This window comes from Leucoraja erinacea, chromosome 15 (genome assembly GCF_028641065.1).
Source record: "Leucoraja erinacea ecotype New England chromosome 15, Leri_hhj_1, whole genome shotgun sequence".
Lineage (NCBI taxonomy): Eukaryota > Metazoa > Chordata > Chondrichthyes > Rajiformes > Rajidae > Leucoraja > Leucoraja erinaceus.
The window spans coordinates 23,920,673-23,939,794 of record NC_073391.1 but is presented as its reverse complement, the minus strand read 5'-3'; the positions used below and the strand labels follow the sequence as shown (position 1 = coordinate 23,939,794).

The 19,122-nt window shown below is 40.2% G+C and overlaps 1 protein-coding gene across 1 annotated transcript in view; it reads right to left on the bottom strand.

Annotated features, from left to right (window-relative positions):
- Positions 1 to 19,122, bottom strand: part of atrnl1b (attractin-like 1b) — a 704,553-nt gene that overhangs the window by 61,182 nt on the left and 624,249 nt on the right. Inside the window, exon 28 of the mRNA XM_055646915.1 lies at positions 186 to 300. Within this exon, the coding sequence (XP_055502890.1) occupies positions 186 to 300 (115 nt within the window). The remainder of the gene's footprint in view (positions 1 to 185; positions 301 to 19,122) is intronic.

Sequence of the window (19,122 nt, the reverse complement as noted above, 5' to 3'; positions counted from 1 at the left end):
ACTCCATTGGACTGTTTGTATGAATAAGAATTTCACTGTGTTAGCACTTTGCACATTTGACAATAAAAACACCATTAAACCATTCAGTCACGTCAACCTAACAATGCACAAGGCCTACATGGGCAAGAGAAAGCACTCCCCAGTCTTTCAATGGACTTTCAACACCAAAGCAAGAGCTACCTTACCTGTTTGGCCAGGGGGCGGGGTGCCAGTTGGACCTCGTGGCAGACATATAAAAACAGTCAGAACAGCTGCTTTATTTCCTGAGCAAGGCTCCACCGCAATTGGTTTGGGAACTCCCTGCAAAACATGAACAAAGTACTGCATTTAAAGCCAATGGCATTAAATGAAGGTTGCCTGTCATACAGTATATTCCATCTTTCTCATTATCATTGCATTAAATTCTACAACACGGGCCACAATATTAATCAGGCCCCCAGCATAAGGAGAACTGCAGAAGAATTAGAGCAGAGCCAAACTTTATTTAATTACAGTTTTACGGCTTTGCAGAAACAAATAACACTTCAATGCAGCTCAAGACTTCACACATATCATGGGAAGTTGTGAACACTGTAAACATCTGAAAACTACTTAGAATAAACTTAATAATAAACCAACAAAGAAAACATTAATGCACAGTTTAAAAGTTTTTATTTAGATATGACAGATTTGTCATGAGTTTTAACTGATGAGATGTATTTTACACATGCTCAGATGTGCAATAAAACAGATAAACAAGGCAGTGATAATCATCAGTCAAATGACTTTTCACATTTAGAGTAAGTGCCACATTCATCCATTCCTACCAAAGAAAATAGTCTCTCCCAAAATGAACTAGAAGGAAAACTAATACAAAATGGCAACCAAATATAATTCATTACAATGATGACATTCAATTATTTTGATTTATGATTTACTCTATTTCACCTCTGTCTCAGCTGTTTATTATTTAGAATTTCAATTATTAAGAATAACAAATGGAATACAGTTTCTTTAATATCCAAGATAGTTGTGTCTGCCTTATATTTTCACCACTTTTTGATTTTATTTTAGAAATTTGCCGAATCTGACCTAGATGCAACTTTAGATTTATGCTGCAAAAAAAGTTGCATCAAATCGCCATGACACAATCACACAAAAATAAAATGCTAACCACCTGATATCCACCGTGATATTGGACACAGCAAAGTTTCACCCAGCCCAGCCATTCCTGAAAATCCTCCACATTATCATATGAAAATCATCTCACTGTCTCAGAATAAGAGCGGAACAGTGGTGCAGCTGGTAGAGCCGCTGCCAAAGAGCACCATGGTCCCAGGTTCGATCCTGACCACGGGTGCTGTTTATGTGGAGTTTAAACCTTCTCCCTGTGACCACATGGGTTTCTCTGGGTGCTATGGTATCCTTCAGACATGTGGGTTTGTGGGTTAACTGGCCTCTCAAAATTGCCCCCATTGTGTAGGGAGTGGATAAGTGGGATAACATAGAACCAGTGTGAATGGGTGATTGATGGTTGGCGTGGTCTCAGTGAGTTGCAGGGCCTGTTTCCATGCTGTATCTCTCTGTGTCCATGCTGTATCTGTAAATATATTGCTGCGGTAATTCGTGAGGCCAAAGTCCTTTCTCCAACCATTTTCAATAACTTTATCTACCACCAAAAGATCAGATATGTATGTGCTTACTGATGACTGCTTAAGTTCAATTCCATTCCTCAGCATTTGAAATATCGTTTTTCTCGGCGCCAAAGACGCCATTTTTTACCCTAAAATAAGGCCCGAAATATTACCTGCTTCTTGGATGCTGAAGGTTAGGTTGTTCATCGGCCTATAGAAAGCATTTCGATACTATACGACAATCCAATCATTTGTTTTGACGAGAAGAGACAACATGCAGTCGAGCGAGGTTGGTTTTCGCCATTTCAAACACCTGGTCTAAGTAGGAGCTGTGTAAATTCTATTTAAATTGTTTAACACTGTAAATGATACGTTATTGGAGGAAGCAAGTCTGGACTCGGACCTTCTTAAAAAACTATCCCTACTTGTGTTGGACCATTCAGTGCCTCACCACAAAAGTCCAAAAAGCATTTCTACCCATCCAGAACAACTAGTCAAGTGCATGAAGGCACATGCCACACACACTTGCCTGATGAGTGTAGCTCCTGAAACAATTAGGCAACTCAGCACCATGTAGGACAAAACCAGCCTATTCTAAACACTGACTCCTGCGAATTACTGTGGCTGTTGTATTTATCATCTGTAAAATTCACAACAGTTACTTAGGCTGCTCTGGTAAACAGCCTATCTACCATGGATACCATGGTTCGGAGGTCATGTTGTCGTTGTGTAAGACTGGTGAGTCTGCATTTAGAATATTGTGTTCAGTTCTGGACACCTTGTTATAGGAAAGATATTGTCGAGCTTGAAAGGATTCAGAAAAGATTTAGGAGAATGTTACCAGGACGAGAGGGTGTGTGTGAGCTATAGGGAGAGGTTGAGTAGGCTGGGTCTCTATTCCATGGAGCGCAGGAGGATGAGGGGTGATCTTATAGCTGCGTACAAAATAATGAGAAGAATAGATCGGGTCTCTTGCCCATAGTAGGGGAATCAAGGACCAGGGGACATAGGTTCAAGATGGAGGGGAAGAGATTTAATAGGAATCTGAGTGGTAACTTTTTCACACAAAGGGTGGTGGGTGTAAGAAACAAGCTGCTAGATGAGGTCGTTGAGGCTGGGACTATCCCAACGTTTAAGAAACAGTTAGACAGGTACATGGATAGGACAGGTTTAGTGGGATATGGACAAAATGCAGGCAGGTGGGACTAGTGTAGCTTGGACATGTTGGCCGGTATGGATAAATTGAGCTAAAGGGCCTGTTTCCACACTGTATCACTCTATGACCCTATGACCAGTTTTACATAATGGTGTACCATCATCAGACTGCAGTGGCTTAACAAGGGTGCTCACTATCAACAACCAAACAGAAATAAAGGTTGGATGACAAATTATGTCCTTACCCATGATACCCACATCCCATAAAGTATCGCACATCCATTACAACAGAAGAAAATATTTCTCAGATGGAGTGGTTGTTTGGCTATGTGCCTGGGATGCAACACTTTCTTTGCCTTATAACCATATAACAATTACAGCACGGAAACAGGCCATCTCGGCCCTACAAGTCCGTGCCGAACAACTTTTTTTCCCTTAGTCCCACCTGCCTGCAGTCATACCATAACCCTCCATTCCCTTCTCATCCATATGCCTATCCAATTTATTTTTAAATGATATCAACGAACCTGCCTCCACCACTTCCACTGGAAGCTCATTCCACACCGCTACCACTCTCTGAGTAAAGAAGTTCCCCCTCATGTCACCCCTAAACTTCTGTCCCTTAATTCTGAAGTCATGTCCTCTTGTTTGAATCTTCCCTATTCTCAAAGGGAAAAGCTTGTCCACATCAACTCTGTCTATCCCTCTCATCATTTTAAAGACCTCTATCAGGTCCCCCCTTAACCTTCTGCGCTCCAGAGAATAAAGACCTAACTTATTCAACCTATCTCTGTAACTTAGTTGTTGAAACCCAGGCAACATTCTAGTAAATCTCCTCTGTACTCTCTCTATTTTGTTGACATCCTTCCTATAATTGGGCGACCAAAATTGTACACCATACTCCAGATTTGGTCTCACCAATGCCTTGTACAATTTTAACATTACATCTCAGCTTCTATACTCAATGCTCTGATTTATAAAGGCTAGCATACCAAAAGCTTTCTTTACCACCCTATCTATATGAGATTCCACCTTCAAGGAACTATGCACGGTTATTCCCAGATCCCTCTGTTCAACTGTATTCTTCAATTCCCTACCATTTACCATGTACGTCCTATTTTGATTTGTCCTGTTTGGCCTTAATAGATTGCTGAGCAAAGAAGTCCACATTCCGCTGAAATAAACTTTGCTTACAAATAAAATTGACAAAGAATGGAACATGGAATAAACCAAATAACAATAGTGCAGCAATATAGTGTTTTAAAGAAATCAAGAAATAAAATCAAAAACTGCAGATGTTGGAAATCTTAAATAAAAAGAGAAAATGCTGAAAAAGGCCTGCTAAGAAATTCCACAATTTTCTGTTTTTATTTCATTTAAAGTAGCTATTTGTAACATGTAAGATGTGATAATTGCAATGAAGAGATTTAAATCAATGTACAAATTCAATCTAGAGGTGTATATTAATTGGATGCCTAATACCACCAGGCCATTCCCTGGTAACAAATGGGTTCTGTTTTTAAGTTGATTTTGTCCTCGTTGGAAAATGCACAAAAATCTTTCGACATGGGATCCATATCTCTACAGAATTGCAAGGAATGGCATTAAAAGCACATCAGACTGATAATTACTAAAAGCGGAGAGAGTGAGGAAGCTAATGTTGCTGTGCATAAGAATAAATATTTTCAAGTCAAAGTCAAAGTATCCTTTATTGTCATTCAGACCTTTCGGTTTGTTGCCTTGCAGTCATACATATAATAAAATAACAAAACACACAAAAAAAACACAAATTTAACATCCACCACAGTGAGTTCATCAGACACCTCCTCACTGAGATGGAAGGCATTTTTGTACCGATATTGGACCTCAATTTAATAGTATAATGGAAACTCATTCATAGGTAGCGATGGCCATTAGTAGGGAGTTCGTAACCTGGGATGCCTATAGTTACACAAGAGCTAGTTTTGGGAAGAGGAGTATGAATTTATCCATGGGATTAAGTGAATGAAATTTACAGCTCTGTGAATAAAGGCTAATAATCACATAACGGCTTGACTCCAGTATTTTATCATTCACTACTTTGTGAGTTCAAAGCTAGAAAAGATTTGAAGTTCATGTTTTGAGTTCTCAAGAGAAAAATTGCCATCTCAAAAGTAATAAAAATACTGAGATAAAACAGTAAAACATTTGTCACCTACAGAGCCGTCCATAATGTTTGGGAGAAAGAGCCATCATTTATTTATTTGCCTCTGTACTGCATAATTTGAGATTTGTAATAGAAAAAAAATCACATGTGGTTAAATTGCACATTGTCGGATTTTAATAAAGGCCATTTTTATACATTTTGGTTTCATTATGTAGAAATTATACATAGTCCCCCCATTTCAGGGCACCATAATATTTGGGACACAGCAATGTCATGTAAATGAGTCATGTTTAGTATTTTGTTGCATTTCCTTTGCATGCAATGACTGCTTGAAGTCTACAATTCATGGACATCACCAGTTGCTGTGTGTCTTCTCTGGTGATGCTCTGCCAAGCCTGTATTGCAGCCATCTTTCGCTTGTGCTTGTTTTGGGCGCTAGTCCCCTTCAGTTTTCTCATCAAAATATAAAAGGCATGATCAATTGGGTTCAGATCGGGTGATTGACTTGGCCACTCAAGAATTGACTATTTTTTATCTTTGAAAAACTCCTTTGTTGCTTTAGCAGTATGTTTGGGATCATTGTCTTGCTGTAGAATGAACCGCCGGCCAATGCGTTTTGAGGCATTTTTTAAACTTGAGCAGATAGGATGTGTCTATATACGTCAGCAGTTGTATCATCAATGAAGATAAGTGAGCCAGTACCTTCAGCAGCCATACATGCCCAGGCCATAACACCCCCACCACCGTGTTTCACAGATGAGGTGGTATGCTTTGGATTTTGGGCAGTTCCTTCTCGCCTCCATACTTTGCTCTTGCCATCACTCTGATGTAAGTTATTCTTCATCTCATCTGTTCACAAGACTTTTTTCCAGATTTGCGGTTGCTCTTTTAAGTACTTCTTGGCAAACTGTAACACCACCATGGGTGCCGTACGATTGGCAGCCTCTCCGACAGTCTGGTTTTTTCTGTCTTTTTTTTTGTTATTTTTAGTGTATTTAAAAAGTTTGTGTAAATGTTCTCTGTTCTCTGGTTTGTTTTATATGGGGGGTGGGGGAGGGGGTCGGGGGAATTGTTTTTTTTTTATCAGTCTCTTACCTTGCCGGAGATACGATTGTTTTTCGGGTCGTATCTCCATTCGCTCTGCGGCCTAACGGGACTGACTTTGAGCCCTACCGCGGGACATGGACTTGCCATCGGGGCCAATTCTTTAACTGGGATTGACGCTCCAACGCGCCTGCGGACTTTACCATCAAGGGCTCGCAGTCTCACGAGAGACTGAGTCGGGAAGTTACGGAAGCCGCACAATGTTCGAGCAGCACCGACCCGGGGTCAGATTGCCCGGCGCGGGGAGCTGTGATTCCCCCCCGATGCAGGAACTGATCGCCCTGATGAGGAGGCCCACTGCCGGCTACGGGAGTCTCGAGTCCCCCGACCGTGGAGGACAAAGAAGGGACGAAATTGAACTTGTTTATCTGCCTTCCATCGCAGTGAGGAATATGGAGGAATCACTGTGGTGGATGTTTATGTTAAAATGTATTTTGTGTGTTATGTTTCTTTTTATTTGTATGACTGACTTGATGTCTCTAACAGTTTTATTCTTGTTTCTCAGTCTTATAGTGGCTTATTTGATTTTCATTGGCACAACTTTGGTCCTCATGTTGATAAACAGCAATGAAAGTTTCCAAAGGTGATGGAAAGACCGGAGGAAAGATTAGGTGCTGAGAGCTCTCTTATACCCGCATTAAGGAGGCAATTAAACACACCTGAGCAATTATAAACACCTGTGAAGCCATGTGTCCCAAACATTATGATGCCCCGAACTACAGGGACTATGTATAAACAGCTGTAATTTCTACATGGTGTAACAAAAATGTGTAAAAATGACCTTTAATAAAACCTGACAATGTGCACTTTAACTACATGTGATTTTTTTCTATTACAAATCTCAGATTGTGTAGTACGGAGGCAAATAAATAAATGATGGGTTTTTGTCCCAAACATTATGTAGGGCACTGTAACTGGATTAATATGTGTGAGTTGACAGAAGACCTTGAAATCCATTGCTTTTATAGACACATTTGCTTTTCCTCCTCAGTCCCAAGCTTAGGATCTACTTTTCCCCCCCAAAATACATCAGAGGTATTTTTTTAATTATTAATTTCTTATAGGAATTAGAGTTATGGTATTGCAACAAAATTATGCAGGTGCAGCATGTACTGGCATGCACCTAGCTGTAACTTCATGATGCAAATAATAATGGCATAGTTATAATACATCTCTGAAATACTTCATCCACAGACAATGTCAATTGGAACCAGGAATTGAGTTTAGCAAATGTTAGGGTATAGCTAATACCATGCACCCACAGGCATGATCCTTTTATAATTTTCTTCAAAAGTAGACCTGATGGACATTGTATTCCTTAATTAGAGGAATGTCTGTTGCAGCACATTTTCATGGTGGAAAACTTCTTGTTGTGTTTAGATTCAGAATGCTGCAGCAAGCAGGAAAGATGACAACCCAGCATAATGCTTCAAGATAATGAGAAAAATTACACCGTCTACAGCTCAAGTTTTTGCCTGTTAAGTGGAAACAACATTTAAGTGCTTATAGCAGCCATGCATCTTATTTTTTTGACAGATTCAGAATTTGAATTAAGGACCTTTTCATGAGTAACAAAAATCAGGAACTCAACAGTGGAGTTGTCTCTGACTGGGTGGGTTGTTAAAGTGAACTAGTTCCTCGTAAAGGATGCGGGCCTCCTCGGGAAAGTCACAAAGAAAGGAGCTACTGATTAACTCAGCGCTACCCGTCCTGTTCGAGATGGCAAGGGAATTGCCCCGATTTCCCAAATGGTCATTCTGGTCCAGGAATAGCCTTAAAAGAAAATAGTGACTTCTAGGATTTGGGAATACTCATGATTTTGGAAGAACATGACAATGGGGATACGGAGTTCTTTTCAAAACATTTTGCTGCTAAAATTATGCAAATCACTTAGTCCCTCAATATCAAAAATGTGCAAGAATTTTTCATTTTCAAATCCTGAACACCAAATAACCCCATTAAATATCTAATCTGTCAATGCGAATCTGGCTCCTTTCGAAATGAATAGTCAGCTGTCATAGCAACGGCATTTTAGATTTCTACCTTTCCAAGCAGGTGACTTTCAATTTGTTAGTTCAAGCACCACTCTTGACCTTTCTCCCTGGGCCTTCGCTGAGGGCTTAATTATTTGTTTTGTTAGTGACAAGCTCATAGTTTTAATACATTTAAGATTATTGGGATAATCTATCAAACCAATGTATTGAGGCTACTCATCATTTCTACATTCTGCAGGATACCTTGACAAAACGGAGTGGTATGTAAAGATGGAATTATAATGATATTGAGATTCCATTTGTTACTATGATTACTTTAAAGTATTTCCTAGAATTGTTGAGGTTATTGAAGCACTAATTGCACAGAGTTTTATGTGCATTGCCTCATATCAATCAACCATATTGTCAGGTATATAACTATTAAAATCAAAAAGCAAAATAGCCCGTATTGCATAGTTTAGAATTGAGGGCTGAATTTATTGGATTACGAACTGAAGTGCAAATTAATATTGTGTACTTCATTATGCAAAAATCATATAATTATAAGAGTCATAATGATTGGTGCATGTGCCTTGTTATTCTCCTGTAGACTGAGTACACTGTTTGTGATACCACGAGCACCAGGCCACTATCTCTAACACTATCACTGGCTTCATCACTTCCTTCTCCCTGCCCTCCCAAGTCTCCAGCCTCATCGTTCCCCAGCCCTGTACAGCCCGATTTTACCTTCTCCCCAAAATCCACAAACCTGACTGTCCTGGCAGACCCATTGTTTCTGCGTGGTATTGTCCCATTGAACTTATTTCCACATACCTTGACTCCATCCTATCCCCCCCTGGTCAAATCTCTCCCTACCTAGGTCCAAGACACCTCACATGGTCTTTGTCTCCTCCATGGCTTCCGTTTTCCAGGCCCCCATTCCCTCATCTTCACCATGGATGTCCTGTCACTCCACACCTCCATCCCCCACCAGGAGGGTCTTAAAGCCATCCGTTTCTTCCTCAACCGCAGAACCAACCAATCCCCGTCTACTGATACTCTCCTCCGCTTAGCGGAGCTGGTCCTTACCCTCAACAACTTTTCCAGCTGGTGAATCCTTCCGCTGGGACTCCTCGTGGAGTCCAACAATGGAAGCAACAATTTCTGAAAACCTACTCATGGTCTCTGTGGCTGGCTTAGATCACCAAGTCATTCATTTCAATTATTTTATACCAAAGAAAAGTTATGTTTGTATTCATTAGTTATCTTTGCATTAGTGCTTTAATTATTTAAGTGTATTTTTCTAAACAATATGTTAGGTTTTAATAATATTTCACACTTTACTAATTTCATTGTTAAAATTCTGGCATCAAACAAAACCAGGGTAAGGCCTTGCTAACTGTCAGGTTTCATGGATGGGGCCTGTTATGATTCACACACGTGATCTGATCATGCCACATAAAACCTAGCACCAAGCAAGGTCCCACCACTCTGTTTCAGCAAAGCCTGTGGATTCCCTGTGGATCTACACCAAGTGAATAAGGGGCAAACTAGAATGTGGTGGGGAGAGGCAATGTTCAAAACAAGAAAGCAACCACAAGGGTGAAGGGGTAGCAGTAAATCAAAATGTGATTGTTGACTTTAGAAGAGGAAGGCCGAGGATCCACAATATCCCAGTATATTGATGCAATCATTAAAAAGGCCCATCAACACCCCTACTTCCTTAGAAGATTGGGGAGATTCGGTATCTCGAGAAATACTCTCTTGAACTTCTGTAGGTGTACAGTAGAGAGCATATTGACCAGCTCGTGATTGCACCATGGCCTGGTTTAGCAATTTGAATGCCCGGGAACAAAGAAGATTGCAAAAAGTGAGCACTGCCTAGTCCATCATGGGTACTGACTTCCCCAGCAGCCAGGCAGTCAGCTTCAACAGAGACCCACACCACAATGGCCACACTCTCATTTCACTCCTGCCATCTGGAAGAAGGTATAGGAGCCTGAAACATCGAGGTTCAGGAGTAGCTTCTTCCCAACTCAGGCTATTAAACACTACAACTTACAAATAAGCTCCAAACTACATAGACTTGGGGGGCATGGTTTTGGCATTGCACTATTATTGTTTGTATTTTTTTTTAATATATACTGAATATATATTGTTGTTTATTATGGTGTTTACAGAGTACTATGTTTACATATCTGTTGTGCAGTTGCAAGTAACAATTTCATTGTTCCATTTGGGACACTAGTCAGTAAAACACTCCAGACTCTTGGCTATTAATTTTGAAATGGGATCTGGTTTTAAGTCTGGAATATTCTAAGTCTTGTACCAGAAGAGAGTTTTAAACTTATTTTTTAAGCTCCCCACCATTAGAAACTACTTCACCAGATCTACTCCGGCAGATCCGATCAGCTTTTGAAACATACCGATCAAATCACATACATTTCCCTTTATCACTGCAATAGATTTTCTGTGCCCTGGGGATCCAGTATAAATTTTATAAACTAGTTTCACAATTCATCCCTCTGAGCTCACCTGGGATTTAAAAATAAAGATAATTGCCCAAAGGTTGCTCTGATTTGTTTCTTTAGACAGTAAGAGTGCATTGTGAATCACCCTGATGCAGTTTGTGAAAGTCACAGAAAGAACGAGAACTTTAATTGCGAGGTTCACAAAACAACATTGTCAGGTTTCCCTGTGAAATGTTGTGCTAAAATTGAGGACCGGCAAATTCTCACAGTTCTCAATAAGTCACACAACAGGAGCAATTATTGCAGCCAACTCTTAAAGGAACACACCACTTTTCTAGTCACAGGAGAGTGCAGACACTAAATGAGTGGATGCCACAATGCTGGAGGAGTCGGTGAGGGAGGCTGCTTTCAGAAGGCAGAGACACTTAGGCAAGTCACGAGGGAGGGCTGTGTCAGACATAGAAACATAGAAAATAGGTGCAGGAGTAGGCCATTCGGCCCTTCGAGCCTGCACCACCATTCAATATGATCATGGCTGATCATCCAATTCAGTATCCTGTACCTGCCTTCTCTCCATACCTCCTGATCCCTTTAGCCACAAGGGCCACATCTAACTCTCTCTTAAATATAGCCAATGAACTGGCAGAGAATTCCAGAGATTCACCACTCTCTGTGTGAAAAATGTTTTCCTCGCCTCGGTTCTAAAAGATGTCCCCCTTATCCTTAAACTGTAACCCCTTGTTCTGGACTTCCCCAACATCGGGAACAATCTTCCTGCATCTAGCCTGTCCAACCCCTTAAGAATTTTGTAAGTTTCTATAAGATCCCCCCTCAATCTTCTAAATTCTAGCGAGTACAAACCAAGTCTATCCAGTCTTTCTTCATGTGAAAATCCTGACATCCCAGGAATCAGTCTGGTGAACCTTCTCTGTACTCCCTCTATGGCAAGAATGTCCTTCCTCAGATTAGGAGACCAAAACTGTACGCAATACTCCAGGTGTGGTCTCACCAAGACCCTGTACAACTGCAGTAGAACCTCCTTGCTCCTATACTCAAATCCTTTTGCTATAAATGCTAACATACCATTTGCCTTCTTCACTGCCTGCTGCACCTGCATGCCTACTTTTAATGACTGGTGTACCATGACACCTAGGTCTCGTTGCATCTCCCCTTTCCTAATCGGCCACCATTCAGATAATAGTCTACTTTCCTGTTTTTGCCACCAAAGTGGATAACCTCACATTTATCCACATTATACTGCATCTGCCATGCATTTGCCCACTCATCCAGCCTATCCAAGTCACCTTGCAGCCTCCTAGCATCCTCCACACAGCTAACACTGCCCCCCAGCTTTGTGTCATCCGCGAATTTGGAGATGTTGCATTCAATTCCCTCGTCCAAATCATTAATATATATTGTAAATAGCTAGGGTCCCAGTACTGAGCCTTGCGGTGCCCCACTAGTCACTGCCTGCCATTTTGAAAAGGACCCGTTTACTCCTACTCTTTGCTTGCTGTCTGCCAGCCAGTTCTCTATCCACATCAATACTGAACCCCTAATACCATGTGCTTTAAGTTTGTATACTAATCTCTTATGTGGGACCTTGTCGAAAGCCTTCTGAAAGTCCAGATATAACACATCCACTGGTTCTCCCTTATCCACTCTACTAGTTACATCCTCGAAAAATTCTATAAGATTCGTCAGACATGATTTACCTTTCATAAATCCATGCTGACTTTGTCCAATGATTTCACCACTTTCCAAATGTGCTGCTATCCCATCTTTAATAACTGATTCTAGCAGTTTCCCCACTACCGACGTTAGACTAACTGGTCTATAATTCCCCGTTTTCTCTCTCCCTCCCTTTTTAAAAAGTGGGGTTACATTAGCTACCCTCCAATCCTCAGGAACTACTCCAGAATCTAAAGAGTTTTGAAAAATTATCACTAATGCATCCACTATTTCTGGGACTACTTACTTAAGTACTCTGGGATGCAGCCTATCTGGCCCTGGGGATTTATCGGCCTTTAATCCATTCAATTTACCTAACACCACTTCCCGGCTAACCTGGATTTCACTCAGTTCCTCCATCTCATTTGACCCCTGGTCCCCTGCTATTTCCGGCAGATTATTTATGTCTTCCCTAGTGAAGACAGAACCAAAGTAGTTATTCAATTGGTCTGCCATGTCCTTGTTCCCCATGATCAATTCACCTGTTTCTGACTGCAAGGGACCTACATTTGTTTTAACTAATCTTTTTCTCTTCACATATCTATAAAAACTTTTGCAGTCAGTTTTTATGTTCCCTGCCAGTTTTCCTTCATAATCTATTTTCCCTTTCCTAATTAAGCCCTTTGTCCTCCTCTGCTGGACTCTGAATTTCTCCCAGTCCTCTGGTAGGCTGCTTTTTCTGGCTAATTTGTACGCTTCATCTTTTGTTTTGATACTATCCCTGATTTCCCTTGTTATCCACTGATGCACTACCTTCCCTGATTTATTTTTTTGTCAAACTGGGATGAACAATTGTTGTAGTTCATCCATGCAGTCTTTAAATGCCTTCCATTGCATATCCACCGTCAACCCATTAAGAATCAATTGCCAGCCTATCTTGGCCAATTCACGTCTCATACCCTCAAAGTTACCTTTCTTTGAGTTCAGGACCCTTGTTTCTGAATTAACAATGTCACTCTCCATCCTAATGAAGAACTCAACCATATTATGGTCACTCTTGCCCATGTGCACTCTTTGAACACCTGCACCTCCAAAGAAACACGATCCACAGGCTGAACCAACTCTACTGCTCGTGTGGGCTTTAGGGAGCGTAGATTATGTCTATTCTCAAGAAGTTCACCACTGTAGCAATGGGCAGCCAACTCATGAGATGTGGCACTCAAGCTAGAATAATTGAAGCAAAATCAAACCATGACCCTCACCCCCACATTCAAGCAGTCCAGACGTTATTTGTTTTAGATTAAAGACTGCAATGAGGACAAAGAATTACGTTTGAGAGTTGGCCCTTAAAATAGCATGGTTTCAAGCTGAGTCAGGCTGCTGAAAACTGGTTATTCTGTGGGTGAAAAATGTGCCTTGTTTTTTAGACAAGTGAGGCTGAAAATCTCACTGCAGATGAATTTTGTTTGTTGTACTATTGTGGGTGCTTCATGCTAGGAAACAAAAGAGAGCTGAGAAATGGAGATTTGAATTTACCAATGAGTGCAACATTTCTTTGGATTAGTTTGATTTTCAACTACAGAGCATGATGTCACCCAGAAATATTGCAGTTTTCTATTCCTCCGTTCCCACCCTCGCTGCAACATAATTTCTCTATATTCAGTAATGATGATAATCCCGGACCTGAATCTCTCTGCAGATGATGACTGTTTTCAGCATTTTCAGTTTTTCATACAGATTCCCAGAAGTTGAATTTCAATGCTTCTCATTTGGAATCATTTGAATGAATTTCTAACCAACATAAATAATTAACGGCATTCATATTTCCTTTCCTGCACATATTTTTTTATTACGATCATCTGCATTCACAAAGTTAAAAGTGAATTCCAAACATCTTAAGTCATGGTATGTATTGCAGAATCTGAATGAAGTCTACATTTGTCCAAGAAGAATGTTTGAAATAGAGCTGCCCCAGGCATGTAATTTAAAGGCAATGATAATTGTAAAAAATGCAAATATATAGGACATTTTTGAGAGACACCACCAATGTCTGCTCTGAAACCTGCTGCCATTAAAACAATGCATAAAAATTCAATGTTTCAAATACAAGGTCAAAGATACAACTAAAAATCAGTGTCATTAATTCATAAATGATTTCTTGTGCATCACAAAGATTCGTATTGACAATTACCAGATGCCCCATGGTTATCGCTTAATACAATTTCTTGAAGTACTGTATCCTTCAAAACACTGGAAGTTATTCTGCTACATCATTAAAAAATTCTGTTGGGATAGTGATTTATATCATTCTTTCTATTCCATGAACCTAAAATAAAACTACACAATTTTTTTGGCTTGAAGTGTTAATAGTTTTGAGCTATTGAACAATGGATAAGGGTTCAACCACCTGAGGATGTACTGTGCAGCCATAATCTCCTTATTTTTATGAGTTAAACTGGCCACATCATAGCATGGCCAAAGGAATTCTGAACTGTTTAATTTCCATCACCTTACAGGCATGATATTATTGAAAAGAGAACATCAAATGTTATGATTTTATTCCCTCATCTCTTGAAAATTACAACTGTTTAAAATGAAAGAACTTTAGGTCAGTGTAGCCAACATACAATCCATCCCTGAAACAAGTAATTAAATGGGATAGGGAAAAAAGGAGTTGTTGGGGAAATAAACAAAAAGAAAGTTGTAAGGACTTTTGTCAATGAGATTCCTGAGAACGCACAAAATACTGATTTTGGTTGCAACCCCGTTCTATAAACCTAAAATGACCAAGTGGGACTGAACATGATGTTGATGATTGATGGAGTATGCCAGTTACTTCTCAGCACACCCATCAGTTTAGATGCTCCGAATCTATAGTCCTGCTCTCCTAGTAATGTAAGGAAGGATAGGGACTATGTCTTTATAGGTTAAGCTTGTCACGTTGAGAGTTCAATCACGTTCTTTCCATGACTTGTTGAATAGGCTCTGAGAGCCGTTAAGGAGGAGGTCTTCTTAACATGCAGTGCCTTATTAAAATGGGCCTTTCTCAATTCTGATCAGTTCTAATCAGATCAATTCTAATCCTTGACATTCATACCCTTAATTTAGACATTAAGGATAATCTTTCTCTCCCCTCACTCACAATATGCTTTCATATTCTGCCCTGTCTCAATCTGATTTCCCGTCCTGCCTCATCTTGCTTTCTAATCCCAAATGCCCCAAGGCCCATGGGGACTAGTCACTCTGGGATCCGAGTCATCTGCTGCCATCCCACAACAACCGCTGCTGCTTCCTTTGGCAAAGAATAGGCTGGATGACCTGTCAGGGCCCTAGGATTCTGAAGGACAAATGCGTTTTCACCAATTCAAGCACTGGTCTTAGAATCATAGTTATTCAGCATGGAAACAAGCCCTTCAGCCCCCAACTGAAGAAGGGTCTCGACCTGAAACGTCACCCATTCCTTCTCTCCAGAAATGCTGCCCCTCCCGCTGAGTTACTCCAGCATTTTGTGTCTACCTTCAGTCCAACTCATCCATGCTGACCAAGATGCACCATCTAAGCTTGTCCCATATGACCGGGTTTGGCCCATATCCCTCTAACATTACTTACCCAAATGTCTTTAAAATGCTGTTAGCGGACCCGCCTCAACTACCTCCTCTCTTAGCTCGTTCCATATAACTATTACCCTCTGAGTAAAAAAGTTGCCCCTTAGGTTTGTATTAAATCTTCTCTTCTCACTTTAAACATATGTCCTCTTGTTTTTGATTCCCCTACTTTGACTTAAGGACTCAGCACATTCACCACTTCTATTCCCCATTTGTATAGGATAGGATTGCCAGTACCAGATTACAGATGGGTGATCATCCTAATTTTGAAAAGTGGAATGTTTTGCTTTACTAAAGTCTAATGCTTTTAGGTGAAACAGGAAAGGAAACGTTATTTATGTTTCCCCATTTCAGCCAAAAGCCCACTTGCACATGGTGGCTGGAATTCTTTGAGCAGCCAGTTTTCGTCCAAACTCTGTACTGCAGAGCTGGTTTAAATCAAAGGTAGACACAAAATGTTGGAGTAACTCAGCGGGACAGGCAACATCTCTGGAGAGACGGAATGGGTGATGTTTCAGGTCGAGACGCTTGTCTACCTTCATCCAAACTCTGTTTTGCAGTTGTGGGCATAGTATTTAGCTGCCTGAGTTCCTGGTGAGTTGTGATCCAAGACGTTGATGAAGAAAGATATGATGGTAGTAAAGATACTAATGTTAAACAGTGGTGGCCAGAGGGTTTCTTTTCTGAAATATTATTGCTTTACATTTGTGTGACACAAATGTTACAGTCGAAATGTGGATGTTATTCAAATCTTGTGGGAAGAGAGTACAGACTTCACTGTTTCTGATTATCTGAAAAACTGCAAGGGGACAGAACTCTGATGGACAGAATGTCTTTGAGGAAGCTTGTGAAAATGACTGGCCTCACACGGGATCAAAGGGCGTGTTCCTGTGCTGTGCCGCTCAATGTTCACACCACAGCCTTAATGACTGACTCCAATATTGTCCTAGAAACATAGAAAATAGGTGCTGGGGTAGGCCACTCGGCCCTTTAATATGATCATGACGGATCATCCAAAAACAGTATCCCGTTCATACTTTCTCCCCATGTCCCTTGTTTCTGTTAACCCTAAGTGCTCTCTTGAAAACTCTCTCTTGAAAACATCCAGTGAATTGGCCTCCACTGTTTTTTGAGGCGGAGAATTCCACAGTTTCACATCTGAGCCTGAGACAGTTAACTTCCAATAAAAAAGTATTTTATGTTAGGAATAATCCACCCTCTGAAGAAATGTTCCTTTGTTGTATTTCTATTGCCTTCAGTTTTACTTGGGTTCATGGTGTTGCATTGCTCTTGAGGGCAATCACGAGCCCCATCTTCACATCCATCTACTTGATTCTCATGCCTGGGCCAAGGCTATTAATGAGAGTGTCAGCCGACTGGCCCAGGCAGGATCTTAACAGTGCACTGCTGAATACTTCATTGGTGAGGAAGTGTAGATTGACAATCCTGTTTTTCTCCTTTACCTGATGATTGAGAGGAAGCTAATAGTGTGGTAATTAGACAGATTAGGTTTGTGCGGCTTTTTCTGGACAGGACATAATTGGGTAATTTTCCACATTGTCTGTTGGCAGTGTTGTAACTGTTTTAAAAAAAAACCCACTCCAACCTGCTTCCTGAGCACAGAGAAATTTGCAAAGGAAAATCTGCGTTTCTTGTGAAGAGTGGGATTCTGATATAAATATGTTAATCCTACCTATCGAAAATTGGGAAACCTTAACCATAATGCATGCTGTAAAAATGGCAGCAAAGAGGAAAACAATCTAATTGGGGTCACATTCTTTTTAGTGTGTAGAGGTGGAGGTCTTAGAATCAATTCCCAGAGATGTGTAATGGAGCATTCATAAATGCTGAAGGAATATTTTTATTGGTTGCTTCTGAAATGCAACATAAATAGGCAATAATTGCTGGTCTTATTTGTGACACAAACATCTCAGGAAAAACATGTATTTTCAAAAGAAACTTTCGAGCAAATGTATTAATTATTTTAGCATTATTAAATCTGTGATGAATTGGTAGTTAATATGGTATATGCCCTTAGAGAAAATATAATCAACTCTTAAAAGACAATTACAACTGATAAATCTGACAATTATAGCTGTTACCAGCATTGCTCTTTATATTAATAAACATTTTCACAGCTGCACCACCACTAAACGTTGCCTTGAAATATTTTCATGCATAAATAAACCTCAAAACAGTCAATTATTTCACCTACCTTGCAGGAAAAACTTCTGTATAGTATAACTGATTTGAGAAATGTGATTATAATGAAACCTTAGAATGTCAGTGTAGGATAAGGATGCAAATACAAGGTTAATGCAGTTGGAATTGCTGGAGCACAAACATTAGCATATAATAGTATAACGAAAAGGAAGGCATGTATTTCTAAAGCTCTCTCAAGGTGTTGCATTTTGCAGCCAATGGTTTGCTCTTTCAGCGCAGGCACTGTTAACACTTTGGAAATAACTTCCTTTCCCATGTTAGTTAAGGATATTGCTTAGAGTCACCACCATAAACAAGAAAGCATGTTGTTTGTACAATATTGCTTGATATGTTACTAAACAGCCTTTTTTTTACACCACGAATAGCAGGGTACTGTTGAAGAGCAGAGGGATCTAGGAGTTGAGGTACATAGTTCCTTGAAAGTGGCATCACAAGTAGATAAAGTCAACAGGGTTTTCAATACATTGACCTTCATCAGTCAGAGTGCTGAGTATAGAAGTTGAGATTTCATATTACAGTTGTACAAAACATTCGTGAGACCACATTTAGAGCATTGTGTTCAGGTTAGATCAGTCACCCTGTTAGAGAAAAGATGCTGATAAGCTGGAAAGGATGCAGAAAAGATTTACGATGATTTTGCCAGGACACAAGGGCCTGGGCTATAGGGAGAGGTTGAGCAGGCTTGAACTTTATTACATGGAGCACAGGAGAATGAGGGTGATCTTATAGAGATGTATAAGATCATGAGAGGAGTAGATAGGGTAAATGCACAGAGCCATTTACTCAGAGTAGGGGAAACGACAACCAGAGGAAATAGGTTTAAAGTGAGAGGAGGAAAGATTTAATAGGAGCTATCAATATTTCAAAGACGTTTCCTCAATTATGGCCTGATAATGGCAAAAAAACATACTTAAATTTTGGAAAAATGCATCTACCCCAACTCTTAAAATGTGGATCACAAGCATGTCCGAGACGCTACATCTTGAAGATATGAGACTCGTCTTAGCAGGAAAATCAGAGCAATTTTTAAAGATGTGGTCTTTAATTGATTCATTACAAGCATAGCATGGTGCAACACAACTTCGGAATTAAACCGATTTACGGACCGGGTGATGGGGGTGGTGAGTAATATAGCAGGTATATCAACACATTTTGGTCTTT